At 41.3% G+C, this 18,636-nt stretch overlaps 1 protein-coding gene across 1 annotated transcript in view; it reads right to left on the bottom strand.

Moving 5' to 3' along the window:
• Positions 1-15,921, bottom strand: part of HTRA1 (HtrA serine peptidase 1) — a 42,889-nt gene extending 26,968 nt beyond the window's left edge. Inside the window, exon 1 of the mRNA XM_081329864.1 lies at positions 15,395-15,921. Within this exon, the coding sequence (XP_081185990.1) occupies positions 15,395-15,893 (499 nt within the window). The 5' untranslated portion in view covers positions 15,894-15,921. The remainder of the gene's footprint in view (positions 1-15,394) is intronic.
• Between the last annotated feature and the right edge of the window lie 2,715 nt (positions 15,922-18,636).

The raw sequence follows: 18,636 nt of genomic DNA, 5'->3' as shown, positions 1-18,636 counted from the left end.
CAAACACTGATTGCCAGTATCCTGAATTCCAAATAAATGAAAAAGTAGTATCATGGAATATCAAAATTTAGCCTAAATGTGTCAGCATTTAATAGTCTCCAATAACAAAAATGAGCAATTGTTTAATTGCATTCAATCTAAACACTATTTTATCACAAATATAAGGGCGCTAGAGAGGCTTCAACTGATACAAATACAGAGAAAACCTCTTACATAAACAGGAAAAATCTCTTGTGTAGGATTACTTGAGTGTATCGCTATTGGGGGAAAAATGGCCCTACTAACAGCTGACAAAGAAGCTTGGCAGCAACTGAGCATGGCAGCAAGAGCAAATGACTCAGCAAATGACTCTGGAGACTAGTTGCGGCGTGTGTTGCTTGAAAAGTCGTTCAGTTTTTATTGTTGCTATTTTATCTTTTGGGCTACTTAATGTGTGTGTTTCTCTTTTGTTCTCCTTATTTAAATTGCATTTTTGTTTTCTGTTTATTAACACTGCTGATGAGCACTTTTTGCTTTCATGGTGCTTTCCTGATTTGTGGTATACATTATAACTAAGCTTCCTTTATTGTGGTTATGAATAACTCTCAAGTATTCCAGAGAGATTTTACTCTCTTAGTTTCTCATGCAACTTCCTTTTTAACAATTCCCTTGTTTTAGAGCAATTTCATTGAGGGCCACATCAGCATTGCGGTTGCCCTCAGGGGGCCGGGTGGGTATGGCCAGGGTGGGCATGGCCTACTGGGTGGGCGTGGCTAGAGTGTGTATGGCCTACTGGGTGGGCATGGCCAGCTCTACATCGTTCGCATCAAGGGTGCCTAGGGGGGCCTGGGCAGGAGTGGGACAGATCTGAGGGTCTCTGGCAGGAGGAGGGTCTCTGGGCCAGGGCCAAGGCAGTGGGGGCCGTTCCCTCACTGTTTCCAGGATGGCTTCGCGGGCCACATGAAACCACTTCATGGGCTGGATCTGGCCCCCGGGCCTTGTGTTTGACATGTCTGTTTTAGAGGTTTCCTCTTTTGAAATCTAATGTGTTGAATTACTTGCTATTTTTTTAATTAATATATTTTTCTATTTAGGTATAAAATCAGATGAATAGTTATCTAGTCCTTCAGTCAGTTAAACAATACTCATGCTGTGATTGGTCTAGATCAAGGGTGTCAAACTTGCAACATCACGTGATGTGTCGTGACGTATCGTGACTTTTTTTCCATTTCCGGCAATGGGATGGGTGCGGTTTCAGCATGACGCACCCAGCCCGCAGGCCGGACGTTTGACACCCCTGGTCTAGATTGTTAGTTAGAGTGAAATCTCTGTTCTAGACCACAGCTATTTAAGACATTTAGAAATATTGTCTATTTTTTGTTGACAGATAACCAATTGCTATAATTAATATAAGGATAATTAAATTACTCACTACTCCATCACTTTAGATGTCAGTTGGATTTAATTTTTCACTTTAATAATAATGGACAGTTTCTACTACCTTGTGACTAAGTAAGTACAGTACATTGAATTCTCTGTGTAAACCAGTTATGTGCACTGGATATAAAGCTATGAAATTCAACTTAATTTCTCTAAACATTTCTCTAAAGTTCAGTACAATCATTTTCAAAATCAGAATAATTGTTATTTCATTTTAAAAGAGAAAGAATCACAAAAATAAAATATTTTATGGCCACTTGAAGGTATCCAATTTATAAAGAAATTGGAGGCGAGGCAAAAGGATGCAAGCGTAATTAATCAAAAGGAAAATAAGCTATAAAAACAAGAAACGAAAAAGTGCTAATGTTAATGGGAACAGTCAAGAATGATGAACTTATTTTAAAACCTAGACTACATTAAACAGTCATCTAACTTCTCAATTTCTCCAGAAGGCAGAACTAAAATTAATTGATAGAAATTGTAGAAAAGCTGTTTTCAGCTAAATTTTGGGAGATGTTTTATAACAGGAGATTATGGGTTTATATATATCAGCTATATCCAGTATATTTATGTTCTCCTCTATTTCTCTATAAAGTAGAAGAAGGTTGTAGTTTTGGTTCTAAAAAAAACACAACTTTGGTTCTCACAAAGAATGAAGTGGCAGGTTAACTTATATAAAATAATCTAAATTAAAGTTAAGATTTATAGCTCTGTTGAAAGTGACAAATAGAATTTATGAATTAATTTGATTCTATTGGGAAGGTAACTTCTGAGGAAACAAATTATGCTTATAGGAGCATAATTCCTGAGCCACCATTAGTAAAGCAAATTAAGAATTATCTGCACTTTTAAAAAAAAAAATACATGACCTCAGACTGCAATGTCCTAAAATTGTTCTTTTTTTAATGTTTATCATTCTGATGTTCTGTTCTTACTTCGGTATCTTTTTATCCATCTTTATCTCTTATGACCTGTTTCACTTTATATGAAAATGTGCATATTTTTCTTTTTATTCTACAATTCCACTTAAGAAAACTTAATTGATGAGATAGTATCAGAATCAGAAATTCAGAGTTCCTAGTCTCATTTCTGGCTAGACTGGTTCTTTTAAAATATTTATTTTTTGCAAAATAGACGATGAAGTCATAATGTTGGTTCCATAAATTCTCATACAGGAATAGCTTGGTTTTAAACAGGAAACTATTTCCTTGCTAAATTGTAAACCGCAGTTCATGATGTATGAAACAGCCAACTATCTTCATGATTATACAGACACAAACTGCTTTAGTAAGAAATAGCTTATTTCTAACTGATAATGTTGTGAAGTATCACAACATTATCAACTAGAAATAAGCTATTCCTCACTAAAGAAATAGCTAGAGATAGGTGTAGGCAATATAGTAGTTCTAGAAGCCATTCTCAGTGGAATGTAATCCCAGATTTTCCAGCCTCCCTCAAACTACTAAAGATAAAGCTGCCAGAAAGTTACATCAGTAGAAGTATTTTAGAAGCATTTACTGAATCAACTAAGAAGAAAGCTTTCTAATGAGACAGCAAGAAAAATAAATCAGATAATCTAGAGCCAAAAGACTAAATAACCTACGGCTGACATATATTTATTGCATGATGAAAAATGGGATTTTGGATCTTTCGACAGCAAATAACTTTGAAACCAAACATGTCTCTGAGACTTTATTCAGAAGCTTACAATGAAACATATAGAGTATTCTTAAGAAATCATGGGTGATAAGCATATTTAAAGATATGCTTAAATATTATCCATACTTTAACACAGATGTGGAGATGATGTATGGATTCTGGGCTTCTGGGAGCTGTACTTCAGAGACATCAGAAAGGCTATCACATCTCAATGATTACGAGAAACTAGGATAAGTAGGGTCAACCTAACAGTCAGTTGGGAAAATCACAGTGAAAAAATGTCCTTATTTGTTGGTCAACATGAGACATACTGCCTCAACGTACTTCAAAGTTTTGAAGAAGCAATGAGCTGAACTTTCATTAAATGTTTTTCATTTGGGTCCTTGAAGGACCTGAAATTTAGAGGCCTACAAAGATAGCAATTAGGTACTGCATATCTTCAAATACAAATACAAATACTTTATTTAAATTTTTGACATTTATCTCTTAGAAAACAGGATGCAACCATTCAGTTCAGTAAGTGGGCATTTGATAAGCCTTCATAGTCAGCACATCAGACATTCTTATTGTGGATACAAAGAACTAGTTGTCTGTGGAAATTTTCAAGGAATAAAAAGTCTGCTGTTCTAAATACCTCAAATACTATTTTTTTTTACTTCCCTTCAATCATGTCTGATTCTTGGGACTGCCTGGCCAAGTGACTCCACTTTACTTGGCAAAGTTTTTCAGAAGTGGTTTGCCATTGCTTACCTCCTTGAGTTGAAAGAAAGTGACTCGTCCAAGCTGACTTTGGGTCTAAGGCGGGACAAGAACCCACAATATTTTGGTTTCTAGCCTGATGTCTTAATCACTATACAAACTGAGTCACAAAATATTATGAATATAATGGCAAATAAAATTCTTATTAATTAAAATATAAATTAAACTTTGTTAATTGTAAGTAAAATTTCAAAACAATAGTTCCTAGCAAACTAAAATGAATTTACAATATTTTATGGCTTAAAATAGAAGTTTTCAAACTAGGTTGAAAGCTCCTGCAACTTAGAGGGGGATGCAATTTTTTTTAAAAAAAAATATGTTCAGTACTGCCCAAGCAGTATGACAGCCTTGTCAAAGCTTGCTCCAACCACCATTCTTCACTTTGCCTGCACAAATCCCAGTGGCAAGCTACAGCCTGCAAAGTCTGAGAACTTACATTACTTCAATATAAGATCAAAATGTAATTTAATACAGAGATCCCCAACCTTTTGGGCACCAGGGACCGGTGCCATGGAGAAAGATTTTCTGCGGACCAGAAGGGGTGTGGTTTTGAATACTGCCTGCATCCCAAGGATGGACCTTTGTTTGTTTGTGTGGCCTGCTTGCTGGCATGCTGCGGACCGGTACCGGTCCATGGACCGGGTGTTGAGGAGCCCTGATTTAATACATATAAGTTGTATATTTAGTTCTTGCCCATCAAACAAACTTTTGCTCCCTGGAGGAGCGGTTATACAAATTCATTTTTCATATTAAGGGTCACAATATTATAAAATTCAGGAACTCCTGGTTTCAACCATCATTTCCAAAAAAAATGGCAGTACATTAGCGACAAGCACATTTGAAGCTTATTTCTAGCTCTATGTTTTTTCCCCTTACAATTGCCATTATGAACTTTTGGTAAAAAAAAATAATCAGTCTGTGTAACATTAGTTATACATGTTATTAAATTGAACTTCCTAAATCAACATTCTCCAACCTTTCTGGCTCAGTGGACTGGCAGAGGGAGTGGTGAGGGGGGAGAAGGGATGAGTGTGTGTGTGTGTGTGTGTGTGTGTGTGTGTGTGTGTGTGTGCCACTTTCAAGAATGCAGTTCTCAGTTTGTAGCAACTTATATACTTCAGTAACTATTGCTCTGTTATTCTGATAACAATTACTGTATGTTATCACAGATGTGTTTAAGAGCTCATCTGCATTTTGTTGCTCAGGGCAAATTGTTTTTTTCTAATATCTAAGCCAAATACCTCTTCAGGCTCATATCCTGTTTCGACTCGAACTGTCTTTAATCTGCATTTCATGGAATAGAATCTAGTCTTGTAAAAGAGTTTCCTTCCATTCTTTTTCCTGCTCTCTGGGGGCACTCCCATATACTGTATAATTTATGTTCTGCAATGTCCCCTAAAATATGTTAGCATCATTAGCAACCAGTTCATCATTATTTAAGTGCAGAGTTAAAAATGCACCAAAAAAAAGAGGGAAAAGGGGAAACAGTCGTATAATACTCTTTGTGGCTCATTACTGAGCAGGGCTTTTCAACCAGTGGTACGGGTACCACCTGTGGTACACTGGCACCTAGCAGGTGGTATGCGACCATCCTAGAAAAGTGGTAGTTGGGGAGGGGAATGAGCTGAACTGGTGGCAGCACTGCACAAGCCTGAGCAAGAGACGGAGCTGCAGGGTTCCAGGATCAGCGCTTCTTTGGGGCTGTCAGGGCTCAGCGGAAGCGCCAGGATCAGCGCCAGGCTCCAACTGGAGCTCGGCGCTGATGTTGGCACTTCTTCTGAGCCCAGAAGAAGCGCCAATCAGCTGGAATGTTGCAGCATCTCCAGGGTCTTGTGATTTACATTCGGATGCTTGGCAACTGATTCATATTTATGACGGTCACAGTGTCCCTGGGTCATGTGAAGTGACCAAAACCTTCTGCAACCACCCAGCAGAAGGGGGAGGATAAAAAACAAACACCCCACCACCCCACTCCCGCTGCCATTCCTCAACAGAAATGCTCACAACAATGAAAACCTCGGACAGGAGCGCCGCCGGGCAGGCAGGCAGGTGTCTTGCTCGGCTGTGTCTTGGGGGGCACTTTTTTCAGTGCCATTGTAACTTCAGCCACTAAACGAACTGTTGTAAGTCAAGGACTACCTGTACTTCATCACTTTTTTCCTTTTTTTTTTGGTCATCAAGTTTTTGACACCTTACTGGGCGACTGGTTGTACTCGGATGTTGCCATATCCTAAAAGTGGTACAGTGGGTGAAAAGGTTGAAAAGCCCTTTTATTGAGGATCTGTCTTAATAACCACTCCTAAGGAGAAGAGCAAAGGAGAACAAAGAAAAATGAGCCTTCATATGGCTCCAAAGGTCTATTTTGAGCAGCTATGTTATTAAGTTAACCATAGGAAACATCTTAAGAAATCTTTCCAAGTTGTTGATCACGTTTAGCTGATTTTATCTTTATAGGAACAACTGCAAGCTCAATTCAAAATATTATTAATTTTATTTTTAAAACCAAGTAGGTTATGATTGCCCCAAATTTCTTAGTGGATCTTTTTCCTACCTTAATGATTTCACTGCCAAAATCATTTAACACCAAGTACTGTATCACCAAAGCAGAATCAAAATTGTAATATTATAATTTCTTGTGTTGACTTCATATTTTATCTGTTTATAAAATGATTGAAAAATATATCACAATCCTTATGGAGCTACTTTTTCTTTTAGGAACAAAAGTGGTGGTTCATCATAATCAAGGATCATTTGAAATGGCTTTTCAAAATGTTAGCAAAATTGCTAGCAAATCTATTTTTCTGTACAAATCAACAGATTACACTTAATCTTTACGCTTGCAAGGAAGCTAAAACCAACGAAAAGATTTGGGAGATATTTCAATAATAAGAGAGAGAAAAACCAGGAAAGGATAAGAAAACAAAATAAGAAAGATTGCTTGGAAAAGGTGGTAGGATGACAGGGAGAATGCTGACTCCTCAACTAGTAATTGGCTTCAGTCTTCTCTCCAAAGGGGAACTCTGTTCAAATACAACTAAGCAGAAATAACATAAAAAGGAAATGGCAAATAAAAAATAACTTAAAAATCACTTCACGTCCCCAGGACCAGATCAATCAATTCAAAGTCTTGAAGGGGCTTGTGGGATGTCATCTGGGATCTTTTAGAAAGAATGAAAGGTAAGTATAGTGCCAAGCAACTAGAGGAAGGCAAGTATTACAACTTTAGATGTAACGTTAGAAGAGATAATTAGTTAGTTTCTGAGTATTTACAAAACTATATAGTGCTCAGTTGAGAAATTGAGCACCTCTGGATGATAACAACTCAAACAATAAGAGCCATGAAAGAAAAAATAATAATAAAAGAATCAGTCAGATTGCTATGCATATAAATTTGTTCAGTACTGTTCAATACTGTACAAATGAAAAGTCAAGAAACAATGGGCCTAAACAGCAAGGAGAGAGACTGCAATTACGAATAAGGCAAATATATTTATCCCAGAATAATGTTGCAAGATCCAATTTGGCTCAGTCACTGATTCCAACTGGATACCTTCAAAAATATTAACAGTAAAAGTTTTTCAACAATGGAACAGACTGCTTCAGAAGGTGATAGATAGACTCTCTTGGGAGTATTGAAGCTGAGACTGAACAGACTTCTAATGAGAATACCGCATTAATGAGTTCTTGTATTGGGCAGGTGGTTGGACTAGATCAGACATGTCAAACTCGTGACATCACGTGACATCGTGCGGCCTATCAGAGCTTTTTCCCCATTGCCAGCAATGGGGTGGGCGCAATTTCTTGGTGACGTGTCCGGCACCTGGATTAGATTATCTCCATCTGCATTTCAGCCCTTACATTCTATTATGTTTTAAATTCTGACTCAAACTTTTGTTCAGCAAAGTCTTCTATAAAGAGCCTTATATAGTTAATAACTCTAACCTATTTTTTTGCAGTTATTTTTGCTGCATTAGTACGAGATCTGTTTTTCCAGCCTTTTCCTACTGACATGCAGACAAAGAGCCAGCCAAAGGAAATGCATGCCTATATTCTCCAAACGTTCCTAATTAGCAGATAGCCAAAACATACACTTTCCAATCAAAGGAGCAAAACAGTCCAGGAAATTTTTTTTTTAAAAAAAGTGCAAACCTGATCAGGAAATCTAGGAATTGGGTAACTGGGTCAAAAGTTTATTTCAAAAATATCACTCTGCCCAACTTCATCAAGTAATTTGCATCATAGCTGGGAAGAATAAGTGGTTAAGAAAATCAGCAACACTTTGAAAAACTTGGAAAATATTGAAAATCGTACAGTTAATAGAATCAATTGGTGAAAGTTATATATTGTATAAGGGGGGGATTTCTATTGACAATCCTGTGTCTGCTTTCTACATACTATTTTTTTCATTTCTCCAATCTTCAAGGGGAATTTTTAAACAGCACTGAGAGCTGTAAACAGAATGAGAAGACTGTAAAAAAGCTTCATTTTCTCTGTTTCATTATTGGCATAAACATTTAAGTCCAAACCCAGAACTTAATTTACAGCAGCCCTGCTTTTCTCACTCCAATATACAAAAAAGACTCAAAAATATTGCAGTGGACTTTTGTTTCTGCCTCCTCAGTGGTGTCTTCAAGTATATATTTTTTAAAAAAATTAAAAATACATGTATCTGAAATATTTAGCTAATCAGAAATTCCAATGGTCTGTGGAAAGTTAACAAACAGAACAGCTAAATAAGTGAAACTCATTCCTGTTGAGTGGTTTGACCGGGGAATGTTTTTCCTGGTGCCTGGTGACATGTTGAAAGGAGGCAGAAGACAGCCAGAGAAGAAATAAAAAGGGGTTAGAGTTTTCAGCAAATAAAAATTGGGTGAATTTTGTGGGGACTAACAGATCTGCAGGAGCACATTATGTGATAGTACATGCAATGTCAACTTCCAATGGGGACTTATGATGGACTGATGGTCTCTAAAGGTATGGAGAAACACCATAGCTGAGAATGCCAGCTAGAAGGAAGATTCTGCAGAGTGCAATGAAGGACAAAAAAAAATGTGGCCTCCAGAAAAAAACAAAAATTTAATTTAATTTAATTTAATTTAATAACATTTATATACCGCCCTTCTCCCTGAGGACTCAGGGCGGTTCACAGGGCAGAATAAAATAGCAAATACAAACATTAAAAAAAGATTAAACAATTGCCCTAGTTAAAAACAATGGAAATACAGTGCTAAAAACCCCAAGAAAAATTAAAAGACCAAAGATAAAACAACCCCAGCAATCCCCATCAGGCTAGGCCAGCTTGTACAAACAGAAATGTCTTAAGATCGCGGCGAAAGGAGCGAAGATCGGGCGCCATCCGGAGCTCTACCGGTAGCTGATTCCACAGCTCCGGAGCGCCCACAGAGAAGGATCTCCCCCTGGGGGCCACCAATCGACATTCTCTGATCGGTGGCACCCTGAGGAGGCCCTCTCTGTGGGAACGCACAGGGCGCAGGGAGCTTGATGCCGGCAGCAGATGTTCCCTGAGGTACTCCGGCCCCATGCCATGGAGTGCTTTGAACACTGTTACCAGTACCTTGAATCTCACCCGGAAGACAACTGGCAACCAATGCAGCTCACGGAGCAGAGGTGTAACGTGGGAGTATCGGGAGACTCCCAACACCACTCTCGCGGCTGTATTCTGTACCAGTTGGAGCTTCCGGGTGGTCCTCAAGGGCAGCCCCATGTAGAGAGCGTTGCAGTAGTCCAGACGAGAGGACACGAGCGCATGAGTGACCGTGCATAGATCATCCCGGCTAAGATAGGGCCGCAACTGACGCACCAGGCGAACCTGTGCGAAGGCCCCCCTAGTCACAGCTCCTATATGGTCTTCTAAGGTGAGCCGTGAATCTAGGAGGACCCCCAAGTTGCGAGCCCTATCTACGGGGGGGTAATAGTTCACCCCCCATAGCCAGAGGTGGAATGTCCGAATAAACCCGGGATGAAGGTATGCAAAGCCACTCAGTCTTGTCGGGGTTGAGCTGGAGTCTGTTCCTCCCCATCCAGACCCGAACCGCCTCCAGGCAACGGGACATCACGTTGAGGGCATCACTGGGGTGGTTTGGGGTCGAAAAGAAAAGTTGGGTATCATCAGCATACTGATGATACCCAACTCCAAAGCCACGAATGATCTCACCCAGCGGCTTCATGTAGATGTTGAACAGGAGAGGCGAGAGGACCGACCCCTGAGGAACTCCACAAATGAGAGACCTTGCGGTCGACCTCTGCCCCCCTGCCAACACCGACTGCGAACGTCCCAAGAGATAGGAGGAGAACCACTGTAAAACCGTGCCTCCCACTCCCAATCCCCTGAGACGCCGCAGCAAGATACCATGGTCGATGGTATCGAAAGCCGCCGAGAGGTCTAATAGGACTAGGACAGAGGAATGCCCCCTGTCCCGAGCCCTCCAGAGATCATTCACCAGCGCGACCAATGCCGTCTCCGTGCTGTGCCCGGGCCTGAAACCCGATTGGTACGGGTCTAGATAATCCGCTTCATCCAGGACCAGAGGGAGCTGATGCGCCACCACACTCTCAACAACCTTCGCAAGAAAGCGAAGGTTGGAGACAGGACGAAAGTTGTTCAATACAGCCGGGTCCAGGGCAGGCTTCTTGAGGAGAGGCCTCACCACCGCCTCCTTCAAGACGGCGGGGAAGATACCCTCACTCAAAGAAGCCGATATAACTGCCTTGAACCAGCTGCGTGTCCTCTCCCGGGCTGCATAAACCAGCCAGGAAGGGCACGGGTCCAGTAAACATGTGGTGGTGCTCAGCCTCCCCATGATCCTGTCCACTTCCTCCGGAGTCACAGAATCAAACTCCTCCCAGGTGATATCGACAAGACCACCCGTGTCCTGATCGTCAGACTCTGCCCAGTCAGAGTCCAGACCGGTCCGAATCCGAGCGATTTTGTCCGACAGATGTTGGTTAAACTCCTCGGCACGTCCCTGCAAGGGATCCTCCCTCACCTCCTGATTTAGGAGGGAGCGAGTCACCCTAAACAGGGCAGCCGGGCGATTATCTGCGGACGCAATAAGGGTGGCGAAGTGGTTGGACCTCGCCTCCCTAATTGCAGCGAGATAAGACCTAATATAGGCTCTTAGTCGCAATCGGTCGGGTTCGGATCGGCTGGACCTCCAACCGCTCTCTAGGCCCCGTCTCCGACGCTTCATCTCCCGGAGCTCCGCAGAGAACCATGGAGCTCGACGGGATCTGCACCGGGTCAGGGGCCGCAGGGGTACAACTCGGTCAAGGGCCTCAGTGGCCGTCCTTTCCCAGGCTTCCACTAAGGCCTCGGCCGAGCTGTGAGAAAGGGAGGCAGGTGGGGACCCCAGCGCCGCCTGGAACCTCTGGGGATCCATTAAGCGTCTGGGGCGGTACCATTTGAGTGGTTCCAAACACCCACGGCGGGGGGTGGCAAAACGGAAGACCAGCCGCAGGAGATGATGATCGGTCCATGACAGGGGCATAATAATTGGAGAGCCCCCACCAAGATCATCTAACCACCGTCCAGACAAGAAAACAAGGTCAAGGGTGTGGCCTCCCTCATGAGTCGGTCCCGAAATTACTTGCGTCAGGTCCATGGCCGTCATGGAAGCCATGAACTCCCGAGCCAACTCAGATGATCCTCCCAGAGATGGTAGGTTGAAGTCCCCCAAAACAATAAGTTTCGGGAACTCAACCACCAGCCCAGAGAGGGCATCGAGCAGCTCGGGCAGGGCTGCTGCTGCGTGACTAGGCGAAAGGTACACCAGCAGCAAGCCCAACTGTGCACCAGGGCCGCATCTCAAAAAGAGAGACTCACACCCGACTATCTGGGGAACGGTGGCCTCCCGCGGACACAAGGTCTCCCTCATAATGGTAAATCCTGTCATTTAGTGGTGAATGACAGGATTTACCATTAGTCAGACCTGGAAGATGTGCTGGATAAGCAGAATGAGGAGAAGACTGCTTCTTTTGGAATGCAATTCCTGAGCAAACAGGGATTCTTTCACTATCGTCTTTGTAAAAAAAGCTCTGGGAAGTAGATTAACTGTTAATTCCTATACATCATCATTAAATAGAATAGAGTTAAAGTTAGGGTTAAGATGAATGAGTATTAAAGAATTAGTGAGCATTACGAAAAGTCTCTTTTGGCTGGTGCATCCCACTGTTTCTTGCTGCCATTTCTCCGGATTACACTTTTACAAAGAATCGGCATTTTTTTAAAATTAAAGTTGCATTTCCAACCATCTTGTGACAAAATGTATTGTGCTAAATGGATTACATTTTGATAAAACAATGATAGCATTGCCAAGAAATGATCCACATAACTGTAACAGCTATATAACAAACCCTAGATCTTCTGTTAGAATCAGGGTTAAATTTACCATAAATTGTTAGAATCAAAGACATTTAGTAATTAATAATTGTTATTTAATGTTATACATTAATATTAAAGAGAAGCAACCTAGAACTAAGGAGAAACTTCCTGACAGTTAGAACAATTAACCAGTGGAACAACCTGCCTCCAGAGGTGGTGAATGCTCCAACACTGGAGGTTTTTAAGAAGAGACTGGACAACTTCTTTATTATTATTATTATTATTATTATTATTATTATTATTATTATTATTATTATTATTATTATTATTACTATTATTATTATTGCTACACCAGTGTAAAAGAGAGTCACATAAACTCATATTCAGAGTGCACAGTTCAATTCTGGACTGAAATGATTAAAATCTAGAATTTGAGACTTAAATTTTTCAAGTCTGTAAAAAGAAGAGTTTATTGCATACTACTGGAAAGTCTAAGAATATATATATATGAAATCAGGTTTCAACTATGAAGTTGTGTAAAGGAGCCAATTTGGACCCTGCCAGCATCAAGCTCCCTGCGCCCTGTGCGTTCCCACAGAGAGGGCCTCCTCAGGGTGCCACCGATCAGAGAATGTCGATTGGTGGCCCCCAGGGGGAGATCCTTCTCTGTGGGCGCTCCGGAGCTGTGGAATCAGCTACCGGTAGAGCTCCGGATGGCGCCCGATCTTCGCTCCTTTCGTCGCGATCTCAAGACGTTTTTGTTTGTACAAGCCGGCCTAGCCTGATGGGGATCGGTGGGGTTGTTTTATTTTTGGTGTTTTAATTTTATCTTGGGGTTTTTAGAATTGTATTCCTATTGTTTTAATTTGGGCAATCATTTAATCTCTTTTTAATGTTTGTATTTGGTATTTTATTCTGCCCTGTGAACCGCCCTGAGTCCTCAGGGAGAAGGGCGGTATATAAATATTATTAAATTAAAATTAAATTAAATTACCTATAAAACAGAGAGAATGGGATGATCCAAAAGACAAGGGCCACATACGAACTTTCTCCCCATTACAGTTTCCCCTTTCCAAGCTATATTTTATTATTATTTTTTCCCTCATGAGATTTACATAAGCATAAAGGAGGCATCAGAAAGAGTGGAAAATTCTATTTTAAACGAAACAACACAGGAAATAGAACAGGATTTCACTTCTCCTCCAATCTGCCCACTACATCTGCTTTGACCCTGTGCTTACAATTATGCATAGGACCGAATTTATTAGCTTGATCCAGCTTTAGAAAATCTTCTTGTTGCTGGGATTTATTCTTAGCTTAATGTTAACTGGATTGTGGCCTAAGCAGGTAAAAGACTACTAAGGGACAACTCTTGTTTTTTCAGTCAGTCTCATCAAAGAAAATATTTATCTCTAGGAAATTATTTATAAGAGCCAAACCAGATGTTTTACCCAGATAAACAAAAGTCTTCCAACTTTTTTATGAAAAGCAATCATAGGCCCCTGCAAGTATAAGTAAACGAGCAAAAACTGCTTAACCCCTCTCCTTCCAGCTGCCTGTTGTTCTGTTAAAAATGCACACCCATTCACTTTTCCATCCATAGAAAAAATGTACTTGTACTCATGATTTCCTATGCAAACAAAAATGACTCATATGTAGTTAAGAAATTAAATACATGGAAAGGGTTAAGCAGCTGTTTGGCTGCCAATGCTCATGCTTATCCTCCAAGGCTGTTTTGGTCTTTGCTATGTATGATCATCATGGATTCTGACCTATGATGACTTTGAGAGTCATACAAAATATTACACACAACTGAACTAGGGGTGCAATTTTATACACACTTTCCAGGAGGTAAGACTTAGAGAACACATCTGGACTTCTCAGTAGACATTTGTTTGTTTATTTAGCTTATTCTTCCATTCAAAGTAACCCTAAAATAGCCTACATCGTTACAAAATAAATCAACATCAGAAGACTCACAGTAAAACACATTGGGCACTTCAAAACCCAGCCTGGATTAATAACTGCCTTTGAAATGGGCTAAAAATAACACTTACAAGCAAGGATGTGTAAATTATATAGTATTAATATATTCTTATTTATTTGTTTGTATTTGTTAAACCACCCACTTCCACCATGGCTACACATAAATCCAAAACATATATTAAAAACACAGGTAAAAATCACATCTGCCTGGACCAAAACAACATTCCTCAACATGCAAGAAAAATTCAACAGGGGCTCTTATTAATATATAACATAGTTTATATTGCACCTCTGTAAAATGGGAAGAATAAAATCTATTTTATTGCTTTCAAAATGACCAAATCAAAAATATATATTTCCCTTCTCATTCTTCACAGCCAGATATCTGCTTAGTATATACTGTAACTAGTTAAAAGGTTGGTCCAACTCTTCCTATTCTCACCTAACAAAACCGCATTCTCTCTTTCCAAGCTGTGATGTTCCTTCACTGTCCTTTCACTATTATATCTTATCTAACTTGCTGTCTTCTTTCCTTGGAACAGTCTCTTTTTTCATACAGATGTCCTCCATCTGTCTGCTTCTTCCATGACCCAAGTCAGGTCCATTCAGCATTCCTGAACTATGCTGCATCCCTAATTATCTACTTTTTTCTTTCTTTCTAGTAGGTCAGGGACACAACTATTATTGATACCTTGGAAACCAGAAGTGTGAATTCTCCCGGGCACTGCAAAATTGTTGTTTTGTTATCATTTAAATATGCAAGATAACATTTTAAAATCATTTTATCTTGGGAATAAGATAAATTCCTAAGAAATTAGGATTTCATGCCCAGCCCAAATCTTCCCCTCCCTTCTTCAGCAAAGAAGAAGCAGAAAAAAAAAACTAAATTAAGTTTTATAAATAAGTTAGCACAGGAACAGCATTTTAGATTATTCCAAAAAAAAAGCGATGGAGAGAGAAGGATACAAATCTAACTCGGTGCCAGATACCGCGCAGGGTGGGAGTCAGATTTGGTAAGAAGAAGAAGAAGAAAACGGCAATTTGCTTTCGCTATCCTATGTCCTCTCCAAGACACGTTGGACTCCAAATATCCCATATCACAATATTTACGGATGTTGCAGTCCAACGCATTTCGAGAGCCGACGAAGGGGCGCGGAATTAGCAGCAAAAGTTTGAGAAAGGCGCGTCGCCTTCCCCCCCGCAGCCGCCGCCTTCCCGAGCGAAGCTCACCCTGACCGCAGGCGCCCCGCTGGATGGCGATGACGGGCGGCTGATGCTGGCTTTCGGAGCGCCGGCTAGCGGTCCGCAGCTGGCACAGGTTGCCGTAGCTCCTTCCATCGGTGCCACACACCGGCTCGGGACTGGCACAGACGCAATGGCCGGCTTTGGCTCGCCGGCGCACCGTGGCCGAAGCCGCCACTCCGGGTCCCCCGGGCGACAGCACACAGAACAGCCCTTCGGCACACGACGGCTCCCCGTAGGGCGACCCTCCGCAAGACTCGCCCTCCTGCGCGGCACAGACGGGGCAGCAGCCGCAGGAGTCGAACGTCTGCCCGCTTCCCGCGCACTCGGCGGGCACCTCGGGGCACCGCGAGCGGTCGCAGCGGTCGGGGCAAGCCCGCTCTTCGTAACCTCGCCCGAAGACTTGAGCCGAGCCGGACGGGAGCAGGAGCAAGAAGAGGCACGGCCACCAGCCGCTCGGCGCCAAAGGCCACGGAAAGGCTTTCATCGCTTCCACACGAGAAGGCGCGGAAAGGGCAGCGAGAGAAACACGCGCGACGGACTGGGACGGCGCGGCCGATGTGGGGAAGGAGGGTCCTGACGCGCGGGGAGAGCCGGGAGTTGGAAGCGCTGCCTGGCAAAAGCGCGGCGAGCAACTGAGGAGAGAAGCGCTGCTTTAAAAGGAGCCGGCGCCGCCGGAGAGGTGGATGCACGCGTGGAAAACGCAGCTGGCTTGAGGAGCCGTCTGGGAGGAGCCTTGGCGCCGCCGCTATACAAGGCCGGAGCAGGGAAGGAAATCGGCTGCCGCGCCAAGTGGGAGTGCAAACTGCCGCAAGCTCTCAGAACTTTTTTTTTCAAAGTATTCTTATTAATATTGAAAGGCACGGCTCTGGGATTTTTTTATCAGTTCACCATACTTGCCATAAGAGATTTTTTTCCATAATTTCTGTAATACATAGAATGAAGGCTACTGCTAAGCTTGTAAGCCGCCCTGAGTCTTCGGAGAAGGGCGGGATATAAATGGAATTAAAATAAATAAAATAAATAAATTGTTTATACCTAGAGGAGCAGGCGGTATTACGGTCGTTCCGTTAACTCTATCCTGTGCCGTTTTCTATAAGTAGATCATCCTCTTAGCCAACCTGGAGTTCCACACTTAACTCAGATTCATCCTGTTGCCTGTAAAATGCACCATAAATGTGGCGGGGTTGGGGTGAGGGGGGGGACCCTAAAAATCCTGGTCCAAGATACTTCCGAAGTTTTTATCTAACGCTTTGTTCTTGGACTTCCTCCATTAAATCTGCCAACAGTTTGAAATGTTCACCCAGGTCTTCGTCGATCTCGAATAATATTCCTTCAGGAAGATTAACACATGTATTTGTGGCCCATGCAAATGCATAAATGATCTTAAGCCCTGTACAAATTGGACCAAAAATGCAATTTTTTAAAAATGACATGCTTATGTTTGGTAATTAACATAAGTTTGGCCTACTAGCAAAGCAATTGGAACAGCCCACTAGATGCAGTGGTGATGCCAATAAGCACAGCCCTATTTGACTTTTCTCCCACATTCTCCTCACCACTTGGAAGCTCTCCGTTTAATTCTTTCTACTTTATATTTCAGTTTGCAAACTCTCACATGAAAAAGTTATGTTGTTGTTGTTAGTTGCGAAGTCGTGTCCGACCCATCGCGACCCTATGGACAATGTTCCTCCAGGCCTTCCTGTCCTCTACCAGAAGGCACCACAAAAATATTTCTACTAGTTTATAAAAATGTGACTTTTCCAGAATATTTACATTTGTTGGCTAAAATGGCCCATGTTTTTCAGAAAAGAGCTGCTGTGTGTCATATTTGAGATGCACACTTCCAATGAGATCAGTATATTCTGTCCTAAACACTGACTTCCAGGAAAGTTTCAAATTTCCTGGACACAGAAAAGCATTCTCTTTGTCCTCAGAATACCTTCCAATGCTGCTGCTAATACATTTGCAGTATCACACACACACCAAAAGATTGCTGGAATACAACCAGCTTGCTACTTCGCTAAGGAAAAGTTAAGGCACTTGCTGACATTCAAGACAGCCTTTTCAAATGCTAAGTGAAGATAGTGTTGCAAATAGATTTTGGGCTCAGAAAAATAAATGCTGGAAGAAGTAATTAAAAAAATACTGGAATGCGCAGAGATGGACAGATTAACTAACTATGAGATTGAAAGATAAAGAAGAAACAGAATACTACCAAACCTGGGAAAATGGCTAGAGGTAAGAACCAAAGATTCTTTGGTTAATTGTTGAACAATTAACATATGTATGTAAGGGAAAAAGAACTAATAAAATGTATTTAAAAAAATAGAATACTTAGAATGCCAAGTGAGAGTCCTCCTTATCTCAGGCAAGATGGTGTTACAATCTTTTTTCCAATTCTGTTATGAATAGAGAATACTATGGGAAATATGAGAATACTATGGGAAACACTACTGAGGGAGGCAAGCGAAGAACATCCCAGAAATCTCAGCTTGGATTTTTCTTACTGTCCTGTAAAGCCATTAACTACCCTATAAAGAGGGCAGCTGGCTTTTACTGGCTTTTAACTGTATATTTTGTTTACAATCCATATTATTTGTAAACTTTTGGGGAATACTTTTAGCCTACCAGGCATGATATAAATAAGAAATACATAAGGGAAAATCAGTGATACTTTTTGTCAGTTTGTCTTAGAATGGGATGTAAACCATATAGCTGCTTTGGTAACATCTCAAGAAAAAAAAAACTGTTTTGGGCATAGCTCCAGTATTAAGGCAGGAGTGAGGTAGCTGTAGCCCACCAAGTATTATTGAATCACAATTCCTAGTAGCAGAACATTTGGCCCCAATAATCATAACTTTCAGAAGTTATAGTTCATTTACCAGGTGTTCCATCTTCTCTCATATTAAAAACAGGACTTCTTCCAATGGCATATTAAAATGCATCTGGAATCCCAAACAGGATTTTAAGCTAGCTAGAATGACCAGCTTTACTCTGGTTGGAAGTTTCCTTCAAGTTTTTTTCCTGATAATTTTTCTTTACTGTTACATAGTTTAAAGGGGGTTCTCTATTTTCCAATTTGGGGTGTTATTTCAAAATTTTATTTATCCAATGTGGACATCACTTATCTCATTTGCAGGGTCTGCTATGTATGTAACCTTTTTGAATTTTCATCTGAACTTTTAAATATGTATCAAGGAGGGTAGTCAAGTTTTCTTGAATAAGCT

This window comes from Vipera berus, assembly GCF_964194415.1.
Source record: "Vipera berus genome assembly, chromosome: 5".
In the NCBI taxonomy this organism is placed as follows: Eukaryota; Metazoa; Chordata; class Lepidosauria; order Squamata; family Viperidae; genus Vipera; species Vipera berus.
The sequence above is the reverse complement of the archived record's forward strand: the minus strand, read 5'-3'. Positions and strand labels throughout refer to the sequence as shown.